The 26,498-nt window shown below is 42.4% G+C and overlaps 1 protein-coding gene across 2 annotated transcripts in view; it reads right to left on the bottom strand.

Moving 5' to 3' along the window:
• The window catches only part of TRPM6 (transient receptor potential cation channel subfamily M member 6), a 178,839-nt gene that overhangs the window by 79,454 nt on the left and 72,887 nt on the right, over positions 1 to 26,498 (bottom strand). For both annotated transcript variants that reach the window (XM_089691080.1, XM_089691079.1), the window contains exons 19-20: positions 24,805 to 24,919; positions 18,131 to 18,330 (exon numbers count right to left, since the gene is read on the bottom strand). In XM_089691080.1, the coding sequence (XP_089547206.1) occupies positions 18,131 to 18,330; positions 24,805 to 24,919 (315 nt within the window). The remainder of the gene's footprint in view (positions 1 to 18,130; positions 18,331 to 24,804; positions 24,920 to 26,498) is intronic.

Below are 26,498 nucleotides of genomic sequence, written 5' to 3' on the forward strand. Positions count from 1 at the left end.
CCATGTTTGACAGTTGGGATGGTGTTCTTGGGGTCATAGGCAGCATTCCTCCTCCACCAAACAGGGCGAGTTAAGTTGATGCCAAAGAGCTCGATTTTGGTCACTTTCTCACCAAGCTGCTTGGCAATAGTTTGGTAGCCCAGTCCAGCCTTGTGTAGGTCTACAATCTTGTCCCTGACATCTTTGGACAGCTCTTTGGTCTTTGCCATGGTGGAGAGTTTGGAATCTGATTGTTTGATTGCTCCTGTGGACAGGTGTCTTTTATACAGGTAACAAAATGAGATTAGCAGAACTCCCTTTAAAAGACTACTTCTAATCTCAGCTCGTTACCTGTATGAAAGACACCTGGTAGCCAGAAATCCTGCTGAATTATAGGGGATCAAATACTTCTTTCCCTCATGAACATGCAAATCAGTGCATCATTTGTTAGCAACATAAAATTCAAAAGGAATGCATGTCTATTTTGTCTCTCAGTGTTACAATACACCTACCATTTATTTTTTAGACTGATCATTTCTTTGTGAGTGGGCAAACATTCAAAATCAGCAGGGGATCAAATACTTATTTTCTTCATTGTATATATACGCAATCCGCTGCCCAATCTGGGATTTGGGTGGAAACAGCAAATTTAACTACTCCCCTTGATTTTTTGGTGCCGTTTTTATTGTAAAATCTGTATGCATTGATTGTGGATCAAAGCAGTTTCTATGCACAACAATTTATCGCCGCCATTCAAACCTAGCCAGACCATTTGCATGTAAACCTATTACGGTTTCTGAATTTCAAGGGTTTTTTTTGGCCTAACCCTCAGCATGGCCATTACTAAAAAAAATTAATGAATTGCGGTTGTATTGGTCCACAGACCCGATTCAACATATGCCCTTGTTCTCTGCTGCCATGGCCAGGCATAGATATGAAAATATATTTAGTTTATGCATTTCAACAACAATGCACTCTGTCATCCTCAGGGTGACCCTGAATATGACAGGCTACACAAAATTCGGACCCTCGTAAATCACCTTAACCAAAAATTTGCATATGTCTAAACTCCCAAGCAAAACATCTGTGTTGAGGAGTCCCTCATTAGTTTTTCTGGCCGTCTTGCATTCAATCAATTTCTCCCCAGCAAGCTTGCCACATATGGGGTCAAGATGTATAAGACCAGGCTATACATATAAGTTTTGGATTTACGCGAGAAAAGATAGTCAAGCGGAGCCCCCCGGATGTCCAGACTACATGGGGAGCAGTGGCAAGATAGTTTGGGACTTGGTGTCATCTTTTTTCCATATAGGGTACCACTTATACTGTATGTGGACAATTTTTATTCTAGCGGTGCCACTCTTTGAAATGTGTACAATCTTGAAATGTGGCACTGTGCACCCTAATCATCAGGGCTTCCCTCATCAGCTTGTATATACCCATCTGAGAAAGAGGGAAAATGCCTGCTTGAGAAATGATGAATTGCTCACAGTGAAATGAAAGGACAAACAGTATGTTTTTGTCCTGTCTTCCATTCACACAGACATGACCATCCAAATTTCCATGGCAGCTAGTGTTGTTGAGAAGCCCTTCTGTGTCCACGACTGTAACTTTAACATGGGAGGGGTCGACTTCAACAACCTGATGGCGAAGTCGTACTTAGTTTACTATAAAGCCAGACGCTGGTACAAAAAAGTGTCTGTTTATTTATTTCAATTGGCTCTATATAATGCTTTTGTGCTTTACAAAGCAACTGGACACAGTGAATCCTTCCTAAAATTCCAAGAAGAGATCATCATGGCCCCTTTGTATCCAGAAGGTGCTATGGCCCAAACCCCCAGCCCAGATGCAGTTAGCCGGCTGCATGAGAGGCACTTTCCTGGTGCAATTCCTGGTACCCCAACCCAAAGGACACCCAAAAAAAGATGTTGTGTCTGTAGCAGACACAGAATTAGGCATGACACCCACTTTCCTTCCTGTCTTGGCCAACCTGGTCTCTGCCTCAAGGACCGTCACTACCATACACTACTGAACTGTTAGTATAGGATACAGCAGTGCACAGGTTACACATTTACACAGGGTCTCAAAAGAAGTTAGATAGTCAGGAAACTGGCATCGCATTTTGAGAGACCCTAACATGTGGAAGTTTAAAAAAGTAAAAAAAAATAAAATAAAAAAGTAAAAAAAAAAACATAAAAATTAAAAAGTAAAAAAAAAATTAAATCAAAAAACAAAAATAGTTGTTTTATTGTTGTCAAGTTAATGTTTTACTGTTACGGTTTTACTGTTACTGTTTTATTGTTAACCATTGCTGTTTTCTTGTGCAGGAATGCCTTTCAGCTGCAACACCGATCTGTTTATTCTGACAGAAACAGGGTCTTGCTCTCAGAATATACATAAGTAGGTGTGTGCAGCGCTGTTGGAAGAGATTTTTCATCCACAGTTAAAAAAGAACATATATGCCCAAGCATGGGGACCTGGGGTGGCCAGTGGGTGGATGGCCCCTATGCTTCCGCATCACATAGAGGTGAAACTCAAAAAATTAGAATATAGTGCAAAAGTTCATTTATTTCAGTAATGCAACTTAAAAGGTGAAACTAATATAAGAGATAGACTCATTACATGCAAAGCAAGATAGTTCAAGTCATGATTTGTCATAATTGTGATGATTATGGTTTACAGCTCATGAAAACCCCAAACCCACAATCTCAGAAAATTAGAATATTACATGCAATCAATAAAACAAGGACTGTACATAGAACAATATTGGACCTATGAAAAGTATAAGCATGCATATGTACTCAGTACTTGGTTTGGGCCCCTTTTGCAGCAATTACTGCCTCAATGCGGCGTGGCATGGAAGCTATCAGCCTGTTGCACTGCTGAGGTGTTATGGAAGACCAGGATGCTTCAATAGCAGCCTTCAGCTCTTCTGCATTGTTCGGTCTCATGTCTCTCATCTTTCTCTTGGCAATGCCCCATAGATTTTTTATGGGGTTCAGGTCAGGCGAGTTTGCTGGCCAATCAAGCACAGTAATCCCACAGTCATTGAACCAGGTTTTGGTGCTTTTGGCAGTGTGGGCAGGTGCCAAGTCCTGCTGGAAAATGAAGTCAGCATCCCCATAAAGCTTGTCTGCGGAAGGAAGCATGAAGTGCTCCAAAATCTCCTGGTAGACGGCTGCGTTGACCCTGGACTTAATGAAGCACAGTGGACCAACACCAGCAGATGACATGGCTCCCCAAATCAACACAGACTGTGGAAACTTCACACTGGACTTCAAGCTTCTTGCAGTGTGTGCCTCTCCATTCTTCCTCCATACTCTGGGTCCTTGGTTTCCAAATGAGATGCAAAAGTTGCTCTCATCAGAAAAGAGGACTTTGGACCACTGAGCAACAGACCAGGTCTGTTTTTCTTTAGCCCAGGTAAGACGCTTCTGACATTGTTTGTTGTTCAGAAGCGGCTTGACAAGAGGAATACAACATTTGAAGCCCATGTCCAGGATCCGTCTGTGTGTGGTGGCTCTTGATGCACTGACTCCAGCCTCAGTCCACTCCTTGTGAAAGTCCCCAACACTTTTGAATGGCCGTTTCCTGACAATCCTCTCCAGGCTGTGGTCATCCCTGCTGCTTGTGCACCTTTTTCTTCCACACTTTTCCCTTTCACATAACTTTCTATTAATGTGCTTTGATACAGCACTTTGGGAACATCCAACTTCTTTTGCAAATTACCTTTTGAGGCTTTCCCTCCTTATGGAGGGTGTCAATGATGGTTTTCTGCACAACTGTCAGGTCAGCAGTCTTTCCCATGATTGTGATTCCTACTGAACCAGACTGAGAGACCATTTAAAGGCTCAGGAACCCTTTGCTGGTGTTATGGCTTAATTAGCTGATTAGAGTGGGACACTTTGAGCCTAGAATATTGCACCTTTTCACAATATTCTAATTTTCTGAGATTGTGGATTTGGGGTTTTCATAAGCTGTAAGCCATAATCATCACAATTATGACAAATCACGGCTTGACCTATCTTGCTTTGCATGTAATGAGTCTCATATATTAGTTTCACCTTTTAAGTTGCATTACTGAAATAAATGAACTTTTGCACGATATTCTAATTTTTTGAGTTTCACCTGTATACAAAAAAAATGTTGGCAGAGATTTGTACATCCACTTCGAACGATGTGAATAGAGGAATCTGTTATGTTCTTTTTTTTAATTCTGCCCATGAGTTGAATGATAAAAAAAGAACATTTCATGTGTGCCAATCATTAGAAGTGGTGGATGCAGGGCGGTATATTCTTATGGTGGGCATACCACACACTTTTTCTGGCAGAGATTTCTTCTCTTTTCTTCATTCATCCCACAGGATGCATAAAAAAAAAAAAAAAGAACATAGCATATACACCCAACAAGGACCAGTGACGTACATCATGTGAAAGCAAACTAGTGGCTAATTAGCTGCAGGATTGCTTTTACAAACAGCGGGAGAATATACCCCCCCCCCACTTTCTCAGGCAGTCCCGTGCCATCGGGGAAACTGAGAATGCAGCTGGAGCTTCTGCCAGCTGATCATAGAGCTGATTGGAGACTGGATCGGTGCCAATCAGCTCTATAGTCTAAGAAATCGGAAGCTACAAGGATTTCATCACTTCAGTTTCACTGGATATAAATAGAGCAGCGGTTCTCAACCTGGGGGTCGCGACCCCTTTGGGGGTCGAACGACCATTTCCCAGGGGTCGCCTAAGACCATCGGAAAACACATATTTCCGATGGTCTTAGGAACCGAGACACCGCTCCTCCGTCTCAGGCGATGTGTGGGCGGGATGATACGCTGCTCCTGTCACCTGGCCACACCTCCGGGATCGCTCAGCAGCTCCGCCTCCTCGCCGCTGATTGGCCACCGGAACTGTAGCTCAGGAGAGGCACACAGGCGGCCAATCACCGGCGAGGAGGTGGAGCTTGGAGGAGGAGCCGAGCGGCAGCGCGCGTACATCAAAGAAGATCGAGGGAGCTGCCGGAGCGAGTGAAGAGGAGAGCGGCCAGAGAAGGAAGACAGCTGACAGGTAAGTGAGAGAGCGAGCCCAGGCTGGAGCAGGGGTCAGCAAAGTAAGTATCATTGGTGTCAGTGGGAGGAATAGTGCCCCATCATTTGTGTCACTAATACCAACAATGGGGCACTATTCCTCCCCCCACTGACACCAACGATGGGGCACTATTCCTCCCCCCACTGACACCAACGATGGGGCACTATTCCTCCCCCCACTGACACCAACGATGGGGCACTATTCCTCCCCCCACTGACACCAATGATGGGGCACTATTCCTCCCCCAACTGACACCAACGATGGGGCACTATTCCTCCCCCCACTGACACCAGTGATGGGGCACTATTCCTCCCCCCACTGACACCAACGATGTGGCACTATTCTTCCCCCCACTGACACCAACGATGGGGCACTATTCCTCCCCCCACTGACACCAACGATGGGGCACTATTCCTCCCCCCACTGACACCAACGATGGGGCACTATTCCTCCCCCCACTGACACCAACGATGGGGCAGTATTCCTCCCCCCACTGACACCAACGATGGGGCACTATTCCTCCCCCCACTGACACCAACGATGGGGCACTATTTCCCCCCCCCTGACCCCAATGATGGGGCACTATTCTCCCCTCCACCACACTGACATCAATGATGGGGCACTATTCCTCCCACTGACACCAATGATGGGGCACTATTCCTCCCCCCACTGACACCAACGATGGGACACTATTTCCCCCCCCCCCTGACCCCAATGATGGGGCACTATTCTCCCCTCCACCACACTGACATCAATGATGGGGCACTATTCTCCCCTCCACCACACTGACATCAATGATGGGGCACTATTCCTCCCACTGACACCAATGATGGGGCACTATTCCTCCCACTGACACCAATGATGTGGCACTATTCCTCCCACTGACACCAGTGATGGGGCACTACTCCCCCCACTGACACCAGTGATGGGGCACTATTCCTCCCACTGACACCAATGATGGGGCACTACTCCCCCCACTGACACCAATGATGGGGCACTACTCCCCCCACTGACACCAATGATGGGGCACTATTCCTCCCACTGACACCAATGATGTGGCACTATTCCTCCCACTGACACCAGTGATGGAGCACTACTCCTCCCACTGACACCAGTGATGGGGCACTACTCCCCCCACTGACACCAGTGATGGAGCACTATTCCTCCCACTGACACCAATGATGGGGCACTACTCCCCCCACTGACACCAATGATGGGGCACTACTCCTCCCACTGACACCAATGATGGGGCACTATTCCTCCCACTGACACCAATGATGGGGCACTATTCCTCCCACTGACACCAACGATGGGGCACTATTCCTCCCACTGACTCCAACGATGGGGCACTATTCCTCCCACTGACACCAACGATGGGGCACTATTCCTCCCACTGATACCAACGATGGGGCACTATTCCTCCCACTGACACCAACGATGGGGCACTATTCCTCCCACTGACACCAGTGATGGGGCACTATTCCTCCCACTGACACCAGTGATGGGGCACTGTTCCTCCCACTGACACCAGTGATGGGGCACTATTCATCCCACTGACATCAGTGATGGGGCACTATTCCTCCCACTGATACCAACGATGGGGCACTATGCATCCCACTGACATCAGTGATGGGGCACTATTCCTCCCACTGACACCAGTGATGGGGCACTATTCCTCCCACTGACACCAGTGATGGGGCACTATTCATCCCACTGACATCAGTGATGGGGCACTATTCCTCCCACTGATACCAACGATGGGGCACTATTCCTCCCACTGATACCAATGATGGGGCACTATTCATCCCACTGACATTAGTGATGGGGCACTATTCCTCCCACTGATACCAACGATGGGGCACTATTCATCCCACTGACATCAGTGATGGGGCACTACTCCTTCCACTGACACCAATGACATGGCACTACTCCTCCCACTGCAAAATTACAGTTATGAAGTAGCAACGAAAATAATTTTATGGTTGGGGGTCACCACAACATGAGGAACTGTATTAAGGGGTCGCGGCATTAGAAAGGTTGAGAACCACTGAAATAGAGCCATTTTTAGATTGGGAAAGCATGTGATCACACTGATCTTGGTGAGATCAGATTATGTAAGGGCAGAGGAGATATCTAGAGTCTAGACCACGGATTTCTCAAAAAAGAATGCATGTCAATGCCTATTGTAGTCACAGGGGATATTTACATTCCCTGTTATAGCAATAAAAGTGATTAAAAAAAAATCAAAATAGCTAAAAAAAAGCACCCTCCCTCCCCCCCTCATGCGTGTGCAACTGCTTGCAAGTTTTGATCCCATGTCAGTATGTAAACAGCGATTGCACCATGCATGTGACGTATCATCGCAAACGTCATATCAAGGGTAGTAATTTGAAGTAAATAGTAAATGGTGAGAGAAAGCAAAAACATATTTTTTCTTTTCTTTTTTTAGATTTCAAAACCTTGTGAGAAAAAATGAGATTTGCAAAACACTTACCATGCCTATTTTTAAATTCCTTGGGGTATCTACTTTCCAAAAAGAGGTCATTTGGGGGGTTTGGTACTATCCTGGCATTTCAGGGCCTCCAAAACTGTGATAAGTAGTGAGGAAGTGAAATGAGGAAGTTTTTTTGCCCATATAGTTTAATAAACTCAGAGCATACAATAGGTACAGGTAATACAAGGTATCAGTCAGAAATGCAATAGGAGGTAATACACAAACAGCAAACAAAAAGATACATAGCAATACATAGGCAAAGAATCAGACGTAAGTCATCCCAGGGAAAAAAAAACAAGGGAAAAATGAGGACATGCAAACGCAGGAACATTAACCACTTGCTGACCGCGCATAGCCGAATGACGGCTTCACCGCGGCCGGCCAGTTCTGAGTGGACGTCATATGACGTCCTCCCAGAACGCGCTCTCCTGCGCGCCCCAGGGGGCGCGCACCCGGCGATCTCCGTGATCGCTGTGTCCTACGGACACAGCTGATCACGAGATGTGGTGAAAGGCCGATCCCACCGGCCTTTTACCACGTGATCAGCGGTGTCCAATGACACGCTGATCACAGGAAAATGCAAGTGCCGGTTCTCGGCTGCACTTTCCTCACGCTGTCAGATCGTGAGGAAAGTACTGCCGAGAACCGGCAGTTGTCAGAGCGGGGATCGGCACCGATCATCAGGGCACTGATGATCAGTGCCCTGATGATCGGTGCCCAGCAGTGACCCCCGCAAGTTCCGATCAGCTGTGCGCCCACTAGCCCCGCCCACCCATTCCCAGCGGTGCCCCCACCTGTGCCCAGCAGTGCCCCCACCTGTGCCCAGCAGTGCCCCCACCTGTGCCACTCTGCAGTGCCACCTACCTGTGCCCAGCAGTGCCACCTACATGTGCCCAGCAGTGCCACCCACCTGTGCCCACCCACCTGTGCCCACCAGCGCCACCCACCTGTGCCCACCAGTGCCACCCACCTGTGCCCACCCACCAGTGCTGTCCACCAGTGCCACCCACCAGTGCTGCCAGTCAGTACCACCAGTCAGTGCCCAGGGGTTGTGCCAGTCAGTGCCGCCAGTCAGTGCCCAGAAGTGATGCCAGTCAGTGCCGTCTATCAGTACCCATCATCAGTGTCACCTATCAGTGCCGCCTATCAGTGCTGCATATCAGTGCCGCCTATCCGTGACCCCTAATTAGTGCTGTCTATCAGTGCCGCCTATCCGTGCCACCTCATTAGTACTGCCTATCAGTGCCCTTTAGTGCTGCCTATCAGTGCCCATCAGTGCCGCCTATCAGTGCCCATCAGTGCCGCCTCATCAACGCAAATCAGTGAAGGAGAAAAAATACCTGTTTGAAAAATTTTATAAAAGAAACAAATAAACTTTTTTTTTTTCAAATTTTTTGCACTTTTTTTAATTTATAGCGCAAAAAGTAAAGCGCCCAGTGGCGATTAAATACCACCAAAAGAAAGCTCTATTTGTGAGAAAAAAATGATCAAAATTTCATATGGGTACAATGTTGCATGACTGCGCAATTGTCAATCAAAGTGCGGCAGCGCTGAAAGCTGAAAATTGGCCTGGTAAGGAAGGGGGTATAAGTGCCCGGTAGGCAAGTGGTTAAAGGCATATCTGGTCTCAAGCCCTTATTCAGCATATTGGAATCACAGCACTGGCAGGGTCGATGATATATAACCTCAGTTACCGAGCAGCAGCAAAGAGCAGGGCCAGCGAGTCAAAGGTATGCATTGGAAATGTATACAGTAGGTGTGGAGGGGGGTGCAAGGGCTTGTAGGATAGGGCCTTTTACTTTTGATGAAACTGAGGTAACCCACTACAGGTTGCCAGCACGTGGGTAAAGGGTTCAGGAAAGGAGGTATGTAAAAGTAAAACATATGTGCATCTGGATTGCAGATAGGGAGTAGGGCTCCTATGCGTAGAGAAGTGTACCAAAATGGAAAGGGGAGAATGAAAGCTAAACTCTGAGTAGGAAAGCAAGGAAATGGGGATTCAGAATTTAAGAATAAGCATGAAAAAGAAGGGAAGAGAGGGGAAGAAGAAAAACAAAAAAAGGGGGGAGGGTGGGGGGAGGGAGATGGGGGGTTGGGGAAGGGTAGGACGAAATGAGGAAGTTAAGCACCTTCAGGCTTTCAAAGTGGTCATTGGATTTCGGGCTCTTGTATGTGACTAGGCTTCAAAAAAGTCTCACGCATGTGGTATCCCCATACTCAGTAGAAGTAGCACAATGTATTTTGAGGTGTAATTCCACACATACCCATGGCTTGTGTGAGAAATATACAGTGAAGGAAATAAGTATTTAATCCCCTGCTGATTTTGAATGTTTGCCCACTCACAAAGAAATGATCAGTCTAAAAATCGAATCGTAGGTCTATTGTAACACTGAGAGACAGAATAGCAACAAAAAAATTCAAAAGAAATGCATGTCTAACAAATTATGCTCTGATTTGCATGTTAACAAGGGAAAGAAGTATTTGATCCCCTATCATTCAGCAGGATTTCTGTCTACCAGGTGTCTTTCATACAGGTAACAAGCTGAGATTAGAAGCAGTCTCTTAAAAGGGAGTGCTGCTAATCTTATTTTGTTACCTGTATAAAAGACACCTGTCCACAGGAGCACACAAACCATCAGATTCCAAACTCTCCACCATGGCAAAGACCAAAGAGCTGTCCAAGGATGTCAGGGACAACATTGTATACCTACACAAAGCTGGACTGGGCTACCAAACTATTGCCAAGCAGCTTGGTGAGAAGGTGACAACAGTTGGTGCAATCATTCGCAAATGGAAGAAACACAAAACTACTGTCAGTCTCCCTAGGTCTGGTGCACCATGCAAGATCTCACCTCATGGAGTGTCAATGATCATGAGAACAGTGAGGAATCATCCCAGAACTGCACATGAGGATCTTGTCAATGATCTCCAGGCAGCTGGGACCACAGTCACCAACAAAACAATTGGTAACACACTACGCCGACAAGGATTGAAATCCTGCAGTGCCCGCAAGGTCCCTCTTCTCAAGAAAGCACATGTCCAGGCCCTTCTGAAGTTTGCCACTGAACATCTGAATGATGCAGAGGAGGATTGGATGAAAGTGTTGTGGTCAGATGAGACCAAAATCGAGCTCTTTGGCATCAACTCAACTCGCCGTGTTTGGAGGATGAGGAATGCTGCCTAAGACCCCAAGAACACCATCCCAACTGTCAAACATGGTGGTGGAAACATTCTGCTTTGGGGGTGTTTTTCTGCTAAGGGGACAAGACAACTGCACCGCATCAAAGGGAATCTTGAGTGAGAACCTTGTTCCCTCAGCCAGGGCATTGAAAATGGGTCATGGATGGATATTCCAGCATGACAATGACTCATAACACACGGCCAAGGCAACAAACATCAGCCACCAAACCTTAATGACTTGGAGAGGATCTGCCAAGAGGAGTGAGCCAAAATCCCTCCTGAGATGTGTGCAAACCTGGTAGCCAACTACAGGAAACGTCTGACCTCTGTGATTGCCAACAAGGGATTTGCCACCAAGTACTAAGTCATGTTTTGTGAAGGGGATCAAATACTTATTTCCATGAACATGCAAATCAGTGCATAATTGGTTAGAAATTGCATTTCTTTTGAAAGTTTTGTTGCTATTCTGTCTCTCAGTGGTACAATACACCTACTATTTGATTTTTAGACTGATCATTTCTTTGTGAGTGGGAAAACATTCAAAATCAGCAGGGGATCAAATACTTATTTCCTTCACTGCATCATTTAAGTGACAACCTTGTGTAAAAAAAAAAAGTTGTAATTTTCCAAAAACTTGGGGAAAAAAATAAATCTTTCATGGACTCAACATGCCTCTCAGCAGATAGATTAGGGTGTCTACTTTCCAAGAAGGGGTCATTTGGGGCTGTTTGTACTGCCTTGGCATTTTAGCACCTCAGGAAATGTGATAGGCAGTCAGAAAGCAAAAGCTGTGTAAATTCCAGTATCTATACCGTAGTTTGTAGACACCTTTAACTTTCACACAAACCAATTAATGTATACCAATTGGGATTTTTCTTACCAAAGACATATAGCAAAATACATTTTGGCCTAAATGAATGAAGAAATTTGCGTTTATTTAATATTTTTTTATGACAGAAATGAGAAAATATGGGTTTTTTTTTTAATTTTTGGTCTTTTTTTCTTTATAGCACAAAAAATAAAAAACCCAGAGTTGATCAAATACCGCTAAAAGAAAGCTCTATTTGTGTGAAAAAAGGACATAATTTTTGTTTGGGTACAGCGTTGCATTGCATACTAGTTGAAATAGCACAATGCAAAAAATGGCCTGGTCAGAAAGGGGGGTAAATCCTCTGGAGGGCAAATGGTTAAGCTGTCCATGCATGTCAGGAATGTACAATGTGTGTATATATATATATATATATATATCTATCACTGTGTAAATTGTCACTGCTATATGAGTACCAGTAATAATAAATAAATAAAAAGTATGTACAGTTTCCTTTAGGTCTGGAAGCAACTGCACGGTGCAAAAGCCTAGCTTATTGGATGCAGACAATATAGATTGTTTAGGGAAGCCCTCACATTACATAGTTTTAGTAAAGAGATTGCTCAATCAGATTATATATATATGGCTAGCTTTAAGAGCAATGATATATATATATATATATATATATATATATATATATATAATTTTTTTTTATGGTTAAAGGGCAACCAGTTCCAACAGTTTTAGGTAGAGCATTAATGAGTTAAAAACAAATGAAGATGTAATTATTTAAGCTAAAAACTTTGAAACTTCAAACCAGAGAGAATAACAAAATAATTCCCCATAAACTGACAAAACCCTGGCTTTATTGTCCAGGGATCAGGCTTTATTATAAAATGTCAAACACCAAGCTATTACAGGCAGCAGTTTGAAAGTTGACCACGTGGTGGCACCAGAGTTCTATCTCAAACACAAAGAAACCCCATAAAAAGGACATTTTAGTATGTGAGATTCTGTTTGATAGTTTAACAACAGTGTGTGTCCCAGTGGAATATTAACAATGATTCTCTGAACGTCCACATTGTACAATAATGTCAGCAAGGAGCTGGATTTAATTAGGCAGTTTAAAAGGATGAAAACAAAGCTGAACTGTGAGCTGCAAGTGTGTTAATCACAGGGAAAATACTGTTTTTATACAGCTCACTACAGGCAAATCAAGACATAAAGCCCCATAATATAGAGCCTGTGATTAAACTCAGCAGGCCACTGGTTGACTCTACATTTTGCACTGGTCATTTAACCTATAACCTGTTGTCCATCAGTCCAATATGGTCATATGAGTCAACAGAGCTACAATTAAAGAAAGTGCATAGCTGAGGATGAAAAGATTTAGTGGCATGCATCACAGGAAATGTCTGACAACAGTAAATGGAAATTCAGTAGTGGATTTACAAGTCTGCTAAAGGTGATATGAAACATTTGTAAGAGTAAATGGTTATGATCCCACCTGTTCATGGGCAGCACAGTGGCTAAGTGGTTAGCACTTCCGCCTGGCAGTACTAGGGTCGTTGGGTCGAATCCCAACCACAACACCACCTGCCTGGAGTTTTCATGTTCTCCCTGTGCCTGTGTGGGTTTCCTCCGGGTACTCCTGTTTCCTCCCACACTCCAAAGACATGGTGGTAAAGGGGCGGACTGACCATTTGGAAACTCGGGCACTGCCCGAGGGCCCGGGGTCAGTAGGGGGCCCCATGAGATGCCCCTGGTACCTTTTTCATAGGCTTTTTTGAGTTTGGACAAGGACACAGGGGCCCCATGATCCCCTATTGCCTGGGGGCCCCATGAGTTGTCAGTCCACCCCTGTGCTGGTAGCTCAACTGGCGCCTGTCTAAATTGGCCCTAATATGTGTATGTACGAATGTAAGTTAGGGACCTTATATTGTACACCCCTTAAGGGTTAGGGACTGATGTGAATGTACAATATATATGTAAAGCACTGTGTAAATTGACAGCGCTATATAAGTACCTATAAAAATAAAATAAAATATATGACAGTGCTCTGACTTTGTATAGCACAGATTAAAACATGTCTTTCTCTTCCTGCATGTAAGAATAACAGCATAGTACCACTCCCATTCCTCCCTATATACAAAGCACATAACTCTTTTTTTGCTTTCAGATTAATGGCATCTTCCAGTTTAAGTGGAATTCTTTTCTCTACATAAGTTGCACATACTGAACCTCTTAGATTTAACTGAGCGCAAGGTGGAAAAAGTATATGTAAACCCTCCCCTTGTAAAATTCAGTTTAAAATATGAAATGAAAAGGCAAAACATTTGTGTATACATATTAAAAAAACCCATTATAAACACTTTTGATTCTCCTTCTTTATAAGTGATCACATGACCTCTGTTCCCAGCTGCATACGGATCTCAGATAGCTAGGAGAGGAGAAACAGTAATACACTGGTCTTCCCAGTGAATGGTTACACAGGAGTTGTCAGCACATGTCTGATCATTGGAGGGGAGCAGGCTGAGTTCTCAGCACTGCCAGAAAACTGACTACAGTATGCTCTCATGCCTAGTGTGGTCAATTTTTAATAGAAAAGCAGAGGGACAGGCAGGAATGCCAGGATTTTCACACAAAGGAAGCAATCCAGAGAGAACAGGATACTTTCCATACAAGTACATGGTACAACAGGGAAAAATCATGAGGAATATGAAATGTTAAGTTTACATATTCTTAACCGCTTCCCGCCCGGCCTATAGTAATATGACGGTCGGGGGAGCCTCTCGTCCCTCCGATAGGGCATCATATGACGTCCTTCCTGGATCGCACATTGCAGGGCCGCGCTGTGGCAAGATCTGTCACCGGCTGTGTACCTCGGACACGGTCGATGATAGATCTGTGTACCGGCCCTGTTGCCAGTACCATGTAACCCGCTGTGACCAATCACAGCAGGCCACATGACAGTTTTATACAATGGATGGCTTCCTTTCATGCCATCCATTGTATACAAGTGTGTCTAGCTGTGAATGGTCACAGTGATCACATGCAAAGGCTGGGACAGTCACAGCCCATCTGTGTCATGGTCAATCACAGCTAATCATAACAAAAAAATCTGCATGAATCAATTTCATTCAGTTAAATACTTGCTTATAGCAAATAAATTCTTTGCTATAAGCAATCAAATTGTGTAAAAACAAAAAAACTAAACAAAAACTGATCACTTCCCCAAAGTAGTAAAATGTTACTATGGTAACATTATACTACTTTGGGCATAGTGTAATATGAAACCTAAATCTTATATTGAAAAAAAAATTATCTTTTTTTTTTTTCATACTGTCACCAGTCAGTGTCCCTGATCACCGCTACACCAGTTATATGATGGCGCTGTACTGCATTGGTAACAGTATATATAAAAAAAAGTGTGAAAATAATTTTTTTAATTTCTTCATTTTTCAATAAATTATGACAACTCGCCATGCCTGTTATGAAATATGTCGGACTGTCTACTTTGCAAAAAGGGGTCATTTGGGGGATATCTGCACTGTTCTGACATGTTTGGGCCTCAAGAAATTAGATTGGCTGTCAGTACTTCAGGAATGGTTAATTTTCAGATAGTTTGTGAACTCTAGAACTTTCCTACAGACTAAATAAATACTGATTTGGGTTATTTTCACCAAAGAAATGTAACAGAATACATCTCGGCCTAAATTTATGAACAACAATTATTTATTTGCAAACTTTTATAACAGAAACAAAAAAAAGTGGGCTTTTTTTTCAAAATTTTTGGTCTTTTTTTGTTAATTTAGCAAAAAATAAAAACCCAAGTGGTGATTAAATACCACCAAAAGAAAGCTCTAGTTGTGTGAAGAAAATGATAAAAAGTTAATTTGGGTACAGTGTTGCATAACCGCGCAATTGTCATTCAAATTGTGAGAGCGCTGAAAGCTGAAAATTGGCCTGGGCAGGAAGGGGGTAAAAGTGTCCGGTATGGAAGTGGTTAAAGTTTCAATTACATTGAACCTGCTGCTCAAATTTGGTACTGTAGCAAACCATATATATTGCATAGTTCTCAATGAGAGCCATTTTATCTGAATGGTTCCCTTTTTGTCCATCAGATTGTGAAATATTCACATTTTTAACAATAAATAGATGACATGTTTATAACTTTACTCTTGCAGTGCCTCCTGAATTAATAATTAGTAATCAGACTTATTGCTATAATCTTTCCTCTTCAAACTACTAACACCTGTTGGTGCCTTGTCAGGCATGGTCATTATTTCCACTGAAGCTGGAGGGGCTCAGTTGTGTAAATACTAGTATGTGCATGGAAACAATTGATCAAGCCCACCCACCTATCCATGCCTCATTGTCCTCCTGGTCACATGCATTTGGCCTGTGTGAGGGGGCCAACTGATTTGCTCTGCCCAAGATTTCTCCTGCACATGCTGGTATATACGCTGTTGGGTTCTTCTTCTAGGCTGGAAGGGAAAGAAGGCCTATTTTTACCCCGTCTGTATAGGACTATTTTTACCCCGTCTGTATAGAAGGACTATTTTTACCCCGTCTGTATAGAAGGACTATTTTTACCCCGTCTGTATAGAAGGACTATTTTTACCCCGTCTGTATAGAAGGCCTATTTTTACCCCGTCTGTATAGAAGGCCTATTTTTACCCCGTCTGTATAGAAGGCCTATTTTTACCCCGTCTGTATAGAAGGCCTATTTTTACCCCGTCTGTATAGAAGGCCTATTTTTACCCCGTCTGTATAGAAGGCCTATTTTTACCCCGTCTGTATAGAAGGCCTATTGTTACCCCGTCTGTATAGAAGGACTATTTTTACCCCGTCTGTATAGAAGGACTATTTTTACCCCGTCTGTATAGAAAGACTAATGTTACCCCGTCTGTATAGAAGGACTATTTTTACCCCGTCTGTATAGAAGGACTATTTTTACCCCGTCTGTATAGGACTATTTTTACTCCGTCTGTATAGAAGGCCTATTTTTACCCCGTCTGTATAGAAGGACTATTTTTACCCCGTCTGTATAGAAGGACTATTTTTACCCCGTCTGTATAGAAGGACTATTTTTACCCCGTCTGTATAGAAGGACTATTTTTACCCCGTCTGTATAGAAGGCCTATTTTTACCCCGTCTGTATAGAAGGACTATTTTTACCCCGTCTGTATAGAAAGACTATTTTTACCCCGTCTGTATAGAAGGCCTATTTTTACCCCGTCTGTATAGAAGGCCTATTTTTACCCCGTCTGTATAGAAGGCCTATTTTTACCCCGTCTGTATAGAAAGACTAATGTTACCCCGTCTGTATAGAAGGACTATTTTTACCCCGTCTGTATAGAAGGACTATTTTTACCCCGTCTGTATAGGACTATTTTTACTCCGTCTGTATAGAAGGACTATTTTTACCCCGTCTGTATAGAAGGACTATTTTTACCCCGTCTGTATAGAAGGACTATTTTTACCCCGTCTGTATAGAAGGCCTATTTTTACCCCGTCTGTATAGAAGGCCTATTTTTACCCCGTCTGTATAGAAGGCCTATTTTTACCCCGTCTGTATAGAAGGACTATTTTTACCCCGTCTGTATAGAAATACTATTTTTACCCCGTCTGTATAGAAGGCCTATTTTTACCCCATCTGTATAGAAGGCCTATTGTTACCCCGTCTGTATAGAAGGCCTATTTTTACCCCGTCTGTATAGAAAGACTAATGTTACCCCGTCTGTATAGAAGGCCTATTTTTACCCCGTCTGTATAGAAGGACTATTTTTACCCCGTCTGTATAGAAGGACTATTTTTACCCCGTCTGTATAGAAGGACTATTTTTACCCCGTCTGTATAGAAGGACTATTTTTACCCCGTCTGTAAAGAAGGACTATTTTTACCCCGTCTGTATAGAAGGACTATTTTTACCCCGTCTGTATAGAAGGACTATTTTTACCCCGTCTGTATAGAAGGACTATTTTTACTCCGTCTGTATAGAAGGACTATTTTTACCCCGTCTGTATAGAAAGACTATTTTTACCCCGTCTGTATAGAAGGCCTATTTTTACCCCGTCTGTATAGAAGGCCTATTTTTACCCCGTCTGTATAGAAGGCCTATTTTTACCCCGTCTGTATAGAAGGCCTATTTTTACCCCGTCTGTATAGAAGGCCTATTTTTACCCCGTCTGTATAGAAAGACTAATGTTACCCCGTCTGTATAGAAGGACTATTTTTACCCCGTCTGTATAGAAGGACTATTTTTACCCCGTCTGTATAGGACTATTTTTACTCCGTCTGTATAGAAGGCCTATTTTTACCCCGTCTGTATAGAAGGACTATTTTTACCCCGTCTGTATAGAAGGACTATTTTTACCCCATCTGTATAGAAGGACTATTTTTACCCCGTCTGTATAGAAGGACTATTTTTACTCCGTCTGTATAGAAGGACTATTTTTACCCCGTCTGTATAGAAGGACTATTTTTACCCCGTCTGTATAGAAGGACTATTTTTACCCTGTCTGTATTTGTACATATTTGGAAATTTTGAAAAATGTAATCATGTCCAGAAAAGGTATGCTTACTCAGTCCAAAGTCTCCTTCATCCGTGTCATTCTCACTGTGAGAGCGACGATGGCAAAGATAGTCAGTAAGTAAATAAACGTGGCTCAGTAAGATCAGTGGAGGAGGTAACCATGGCTTCTCGTGATAAGTCATGATGTATCGGTAGCGGTTGTATTTCCACAGTTTGTGAGAGATGGATTTCATATCCAGATACACATTGCTAAAAGAAAAGAAAATAACAGATACACATATTCATCTTTATAATTCAAGATAGTTTCCCTTTTTCAAGAGCACAAAACCTACTTTCATGGGAGATATAATAAAAACAAAAATTATGTCAGAGAGACGGTATACAGAGTTTGAAAAAGATTACAAATGCTAAAAGAAAACATCTGCTGAGAGAAGCAAATGGACTGTCATAGATGACCTCTCTCTGTGAAAATACTAGCTGCCTGACAGTGCACCTGATCTTCTATTTTCACTGCCTTTGGAGTCACGGACTTGGAATAAGCATGAAAATCTAGAGTTTTGAACCTGGATATGGATTTTATGGGCTGCATGTTTGTACCAAGTCATTGGGGTTAATTAACTAAAACTAGAGAGTGCAAAATCTGGTGCTGCTGTGAATGGTAGCCAATCAGCTTCTAACTTCAGCTTGTTCAAGTAAAGTGTTACTAAGCCCACAACAGCTAAATCAATCTGTATATGCAGTAAAGCATGCTTGTTATACTCACTGTGGACCCTAAGGGGTTAATCCCCTGCATTGTGCAAAAAAGATGTTTGATCCTGTCTTCTCTGAGCCTCCCCTTCTCCTACTGTCCCCAATCCAGAACAGTCTTGGGGCAAGCCGCACATGCACAGTTTGGTGTGTATTGCTAGAGAGGTTTTGTTTTTTTTTCTTGGGGGAGTGCATGTAATCAGCACAAGGCCAATCATCGCTGTCCAGACAGAGGGTCATGGGTCCTACAGCCTCTTGGACAATCAAGGGAGAATGAAAACTCCTCCTACAAGTTTTAACCAGTGCTCTACTGGACACTGATAGAAGTCATAAGGATGATCTAACTGCTGATGAGAAAAGGCATTTAGCAGTTAATATTTACTAAAATAATTGCATTTCCATGTTCTGTGTACAGTGGTAAACCAGATACATTATAATGAATGCGGGGTCCTGAGTTTAGTAACACTTTAAGGTTTGACAAAAAAAATGAAAGCTGACTACTTTCTATGTAGGTTGCCAAAAAAGAAATGTGCCACAAGTGACAACGCTTAAGCTGCCAGCCTAACTTGAGCCAGCGGGCTCTACAAATGTTTTTTGCCCTCTCACTACCTTTTTTAACTCACATCAAAGTCCCAGAACTTCTTGGATGTCCTTTTTGTTTCTATGCAGAGCTGCCCCAGATTTTGCACTCTCCAGTTTTAGTAAATCAACCCCCTATTGATTCAAAAAATAATAAAGGTTTTGGATTAGAAGAATGACTAGACAACTAGCACAGAGGGAGGTCAACAGTGTGAGCCTAAGTACTTCTCTGAATACAGGTTTCTTTAAGATGGCTGTGCGAGCTTTACATCATGTTAACTGTGGCAATGGGGCAGATCCACACAAATGGGGCAATGAAAAAGTGTTGTGGAGCTGGGTGCAGTGCCTACAGGGTGACAGGCACTAGTAGACATTTTCCAAAACTGCAATTTATATATGTTTTTTCTGTTTGATTCAGACTGATGATACCTCCAGAATAAATATGGGCATCTGGCTACATTCCCTGTTATAATAACAGTTTTTTTTTTTGTTATTAGGTGAGCACAGTAAAGGGAATCAGAAGACTTTAGTTCACAAGCACCAAGGACTTTTTTGCTGAGAGCTAACAGCTTAAAGCAAACCTACATTTCTCATAGTGCAATAAAACATCAATTTCTATGATATAGCAGACATATCCAGGTGTCAACATGTTAATTCTATTGCATGCCAGCGCAGTATTGGTGGGTAGCCGCATTGGCCAATATTTAGGTTAAAAGGAGATACATTTTGTTTCAGGCTTTGGCCCATGGAAGCTCGCTGCTGTTTGTGTAATAATGCACCCTAAAGTCAGGACTCTTAAGTAACTATATTGCCAGAAGTATTGGGACGCCTGCCTTTACACACACACATGAACTTTAATGGCATCCCAGTCTTAGTCCATAGGGTTCAGTATTGAGTTGGCCCACCCTTTGCAGCTATAACAGCTTCAACTCTTCTGAGAAGACTGTCCAGAAGGTTTAGGAGTGTGTCTATGGAAATGTTTGACCATTCTTCCAGAAGCACATTTGTGAGGTCAGGCACTGGTGTCGGACGAGAAGGCTTGGCTCACAGTCTCCGCTCTAATTCATGCCAAAGGTGTTCTATAAGGTTGAGGTCAGGACCAGTCAAGTTCCTCCACCACAAACTCGCTCATCCATGTCTTTATGAACATTGCTTTGTGCACTGGGGCACAGTCATGTTGGAACAGGAAGGGGCCGTCCCTAAACTGTTCCAACAAAGTTGGGAGCATGAAATTGTCCAAAACGTCTTGGTATGCTCACGCCTTAAGAGTTCCTTTCACTGGAACTAAGGGGCAAAGCCCAACCCCTGAAAAACAATCCCACACCATAATCCCACCTCCACCAAACTTTACACTTGGCACAGTGCAGTCAGGCAAGTACCGTTCTCCTGGCAATGGCCAAACCCAGACATGTCCATCAGATTGCCAGGCAGATAAGTGTGATTCATCACTCCAAGGAACATGTTTCCACGGCTCTAGAGTCCAGTGGTGGCATGCTTTACACCACTGCATCCAACACTTTGCATCGTGCTTGGTAATATAAGGCTTGGATGCAGTTGCTTGGCCATGGAAACTCATTCCGTGAAGCTCTCTATGCACTGTTGTTGTGCTAATCTGAAGGCCACACAAACTTTGGAGGTCGTTAGCTATTGACTCTGCTGACAGTTGGTGACATCTACGCACTGTGCACTTCAGCATGTGCTGACCCTGCTCTGTCATTTTACGTGGCCTTCCACTTCATGGCTGAGTTGCTGTTGTTCCCAGTTGGTTCCACTTTGTTATAATACCACTAACAGTTGACCGTGGAATATTTAGTAGCAAGGACATTTCACGGATGGACTTATTGCACAGGTGGCAACCTATCACGGCACCACAAATTAATTCACTGAGCTCCTGAGAGCGACCCATTCACAAATGTTTGTAGAAGCAGTCTGCATGCCTAGGTGCTTGATTTTATATACCTTCGGCCATGGAGGTAATTGGAACACCTGAATTCAATGATTTGGAGGGGTGCCCCAATATTTTTGGCACTATAGTGTACCTGTTATGTGATGAACGTGGTCTTTAATAACATTACTGGGACTACAGGCACTCTTCAAGTTGTTAGTAACTGTGATGCTACAATGAGTAAATATCAGTATTGCATACTATTGCTTTCCAACAGTTAAGTCATAAAAGTGGTAATTTATTAAAATTTTGGAAGTGCAGGTTTATTTTAAAACTAAACTCCAGGCAAAGAGCAGACACATAAATTACATATATGGGAGCTGTTTTACTTGCCATAGGATTTGTATTTCTGTCATCCAGTCTTGAAATTTACACAGCTTTGGCACAGAGCACATCCTTATATGGCAGGGCATGGGTCCTCATGTTTCTCTGCTGTAATACAGTAACACACAGGTCTTGTCCATGTCCTCATCCTTTGATTTGATAGTGAAAGGAGAAGCAGCGGACTGATGAGCTCATCTCTATGTCACTGTGCTCTCTCCTGCCAGCATACTCTGTGCACTGCAGCACAACTGATTGGATCCTTGTGCTGGTCTTCACCCCCACTCCCACTGTTGTACGTCGGACTGATGCCAGGTTAAATTTAGGTTAATACACTGCCTATTTTAAAAAGAATATGTTTAATGATGTATTAATAAGTATATAACTGCATTGTTAATGTATATTTTACATCTGCCTTGAATTCAACCCTATGCAGTAATTAACTGTGATGCTATAGTAACTGGAACTGCATAAAATCTTCAATCATCCCCCTGATGTTGAAGAGGATATCAGCACTTGATTGGAATAATTATTTAAAAAGTAGCTTCAACCATTTTTGGATCATGGGTCACTCTCCTAATACATTGGGATCCATTGTCATATTTAAAAAGGTCTGTTACCACTTATCTACCAAATGCTGCTAAAAGTGATTCCTAAATATGGGAGATCACTGCTACTTCCAATGATAAGGGAATAAATTATGTCTTTTAGAAGAAATTCTGCAAAGAAGAGATGAATGTTAGAAAACTTCTGTTATTTGAACTGGTTGGTTACACTTCAAGAATTTCTAGTGAATACAATTATCTTAATATTATAGGAACACTCAATCCCAGATACGTAATCTAAAAATATGGCAGCTTCAACCTGCAAGAGGCAGTAATAATAAACAGTCCTATTGCCATTCATGGACTGCATAGTGCATGCATTGTACTAACATTCTTTTTTCCCCTACCTCCCTCTTGTGTCCATATCCTCTTTAGTTAGTCTATCCCCAATAGATCTTCTCTCTCCACAGCAACCCTACTTTCATAGTTTTGATGGAGCTTGTTCCTAGCACTTTAAAATTTTGGTGTGGCTGCCAGCTGCAGGTCACACTGCATGACATACTGTTCTCTTAGGGCATCCTGCATAACAAATGGTGGGAAAAGTGTGGTTGCACCATCCTGCAATTAAATCAGGCACTGTTGCCTTGATCACTTAAATGCTGCATTGATCCTGACAAATGGGCACTGAGAAGATAATTTTCACTGGGCACAGAGAGCAGGCAGGAGAGTCTCCTCAACAGGATGCAAATGGAACTTCTACTCTTATAGGTAGACTTATCATTTGTAGAAAAACAAGGGAGAATACTGGAAAAAGAAAATATCTCTTCATATAGATGAGCTTTTTGCTGTACTTGCTTGAGTTTTGATTTTTGCCTGAAGTTGAGCTTTAAAAATTGTATTCTGTACTTTGAATAGAAGCACTTTTATTGACTGATATCATTTTGTACTGATGTAGCAGAAAGTAAGTGTTTTATAAATTACAAAACTGTAAAAATACAAAACTGTATTGAGAACTGTATTGAAAATAGAATAACTGCTACAACATACCATAATAAATACTTATTGAGGTGTTAGTATATTTATAGAGGAAACACAGGCCGCTACATCACAACAATACTCCAGTTTACTATCAAGCTCCTAAAGTGCCAATATTATAGATGGTGATAAAAAAAAGGTGGCAATAAAGTAAGCAAGTAAATCTACAATATGTCTGAGATGAATTCCAGTAAGAATCCCTGTAAATCTAGTGACTACAACAGTTGGTCAATTTGGTACTACCGACTTTTCTCAGATCTGAAACTATGGCAGAATTCAGAACTGAACCATTGTCTTCCTTTTTAATGATCTGCTGGTCTGTCTTAAGGGAATGTTGAGATACCACTAGAGATAGTTAAAGTGTTACTAAACCCACAACAGTAAAATCAGTCTGTATATGCAGTAAAGCATACTTGATATACTTACTGTTGAACCTAAGGGGTTACTCCTCTGCATAGTGTAAACATGCTGCTTGATCCTGACGTCTCTGGTCCTCCACTTCTTCCAGTGTACCCCTCTCATCTCCTGATAAGACATACCGTATGGAAACAATCTGCACATGCTCAGTTTGATGTGTATTGCTAGAGAGGTTTCTTTTTTTCTTTGGAGAGTGCATGTGATCAGCACAGGGCCAATCAGCACTTTCTAGACAGAGCTCAGGGGTTCTGCATTCTCATAGAGCAGAAAGAAAAATCCTCCTACAAGCTTTAAAGTGGTTGTAAAGGCTCAATGTTTTTTATCTTCATGCATTCTATACATGAAGGTAAAAAACCTTCTGTGTGCAGCAGTGCTCCCAGCCCCATCGAGATCCAGTGATGTGCACGACAGCCTCTGCTGTCCCATGTCTTGCCTTCTCACTGGCTGAGACAGCAAGTAGGAGCCATTGGCTCATGCTGCTGTCATTCACAGCCATTCAGCCAATGAGGAGAGAGATGGGCGGGGCAAGCCGCGGCTCCATGTGTGAATCGACACACATAGTACCCCCATAGCAAGCTGCTTACTGTGGAGGCACCCGAAAGAAAGGAAGAGCCAGGAGAGCCTGCGGGGGACCCGAAAAGAGGAGGATCCAGGCTGCTCTGTGCAAAACCACTGCACACAGCAGGCAAGTATAGACATGTTTGTTATTTTACAAAAAAAAATTAACCTTTAGTATCACTTTAACCAGTGCTCTGCTGGCCACTGATAGAAGTCACAAGACTGCTGTAACTGCTGATGATAGAAAGTATTTAGCACTTTATATTTACTAAAATAACTGCATTCCCATGTAGTGTGTACTGTGGGAGACCAGATAGAGAGAATGCAGGGTCCTAGGTTTAGTAACACATTAAGGGCTCTACATGCTTATTTATAAGCTTTATCTGTACTGTTGATGCTGTCAAATGTAAAAATTCCATTTTCCATAATATAATAGATTAGTACAAAATTGCAGGAACAAAATTTTCTGCTTACATAGCATTGCAAAATTCCTAAAGTATTGAGCTAAGTGAAGAACAACCATTATTAACCATTAAGATATGAGCCCAATTTATTAAGTACTCACTCTGTACCTACTTGAAAAGGGAAATTAGCAGATTGACCATGATGATATACTGAACAAAGAGGTAGACAGCTTGAAGGAATGGTGTAAGAAATGAGCCAGGTGGACAGTTCGGATCTTCTTCACAAGCTTAAAAATTAAACAATATAAAAAGATCATTTTGACAAGCAGGACTATTATGATTATCATATCAAAGCAAAACCAAAATGCTGTCATTCAGCTCCATTATAAAGGCTATGTTTGGAGCTCAGAATATATGAGCAAATCATTAACTTTTCCAGTTTTGAGCTTCAGATAGGACCAGTCTACTCAGTGGCTCCAACAGCACCCATAAGCAGCCTGTGTGATTCCTATAGGCTAGTAATATATGTGTGATTAGAGGTAAAGCTGAATTGTAAATTATACGCAGCACTTAGTAACCTAGTCTCTAAACTCTCTGAACTGTTGCTTCTTTCCTCCTATGGACATGAAACAATCAGAGATCAAATGATCTATGCCTCCATAGCCTTCTAGGTCTTCAAAGTGCACCTGTGCCCAGACTAAACAAAAGTGAGGTCTAAATTTACAAAAAATGGTCAGATTAAAATCCCCTGTTTGTGCAAAAGAGACATAGAAGGTGACAAATTTGACAAAACACAATCCAAGTTAAAAGTAATAAGGAAATATCATAAACTTTAACTGACAAGGGTCTTAAATGACCTCTGGTGAGGCCCTGTTGTAAACTATAATGTTGTAAATAGTCTGAAGTGAAGCTTAAGGAATAAATCATCAGTGAGTTTGGGATATTGGCATCTAAGGAAGAGGCAAGTCCTCGAATGCATTAGCCTGTTGATGTCCAGTAATCCTGTTGTTATGGGAAGTGGTGTATTGTGTAGTGCTGATTTTATAAGATGAGCTTCTGTTTCACTTTTTGCACTTTTTTCTAAATGCCCCTCAGGTGTTTAGAGGCAGAAAAAACCCAGAGTCAGTGCGTTTCAAGACAGGAACATTCAGTGAGCTAGGCATGTCAAGTGCTTGGGGGCTCAGCCATTCTAATGGCCAGAATAAAATTGATATCATGACCAACAGAATGAAAGAACGTCCATACATTTGACGTGCCTAGACGTTATTAACATGTTTGCAAAACATGGCTTTAGGTGCATTTTTAACCCTTTCCTCCCCTGGGCGCCTACTCCTATGTGCGTGAGGTCTTACTCTGATGAATTGACTATTTTATTATCACATATGATTTTTAAAAAAAATACACATATATGGTATGTGATAGCCCTTATTGAACTGACCCTTAAATGATGCACTAGAGAGCAAAGCAAGAACTCTGAACTCAATAACACAGAGCAGACAAGGAGAAGCTGTTTCTAGAAAATACTACCCAACACTCCATGAGTTACACTAAGGGGGAATTTACTGAAACTGGAATAGACAGGATCTGTAGCAGCTGGGCATAGTAGTCAAATCAGTTTTCATTTTCAGCCTTTTCAGTTAAGCTTTGAAAAATAAAACTAGATGTCGATTGGTTGCCATACTTACTTGTTGCAGATTCCGGTTACTCCTGTTTAAGTAAATTCCTCATAAAGAGTCCAAAGAGTGTCAAGTGAATGAACAGTACTACACAATAATTAAAGAAAAAAATATAATTCACTTTTTACTTATATATTTTTTATTCACTCTTTAAATACTTTTAAGCACACACTTTGGTGTTGCTTTAGTT

The sequence above is a fragment of the Staurois parvus genome, unplaced genomic scaffold (genome assembly GCF_062004578.1).
Source record: "Staurois parvus isolate SC_StPar_1 unplaced genomic scaffold, SC_StPar_1.0 ptg000549l, whole genome shotgun sequence".
NCBI lineage: Eukaryota > Metazoa > Chordata > Amphibia > Anura > Ranidae > Staurois > Staurois parvus.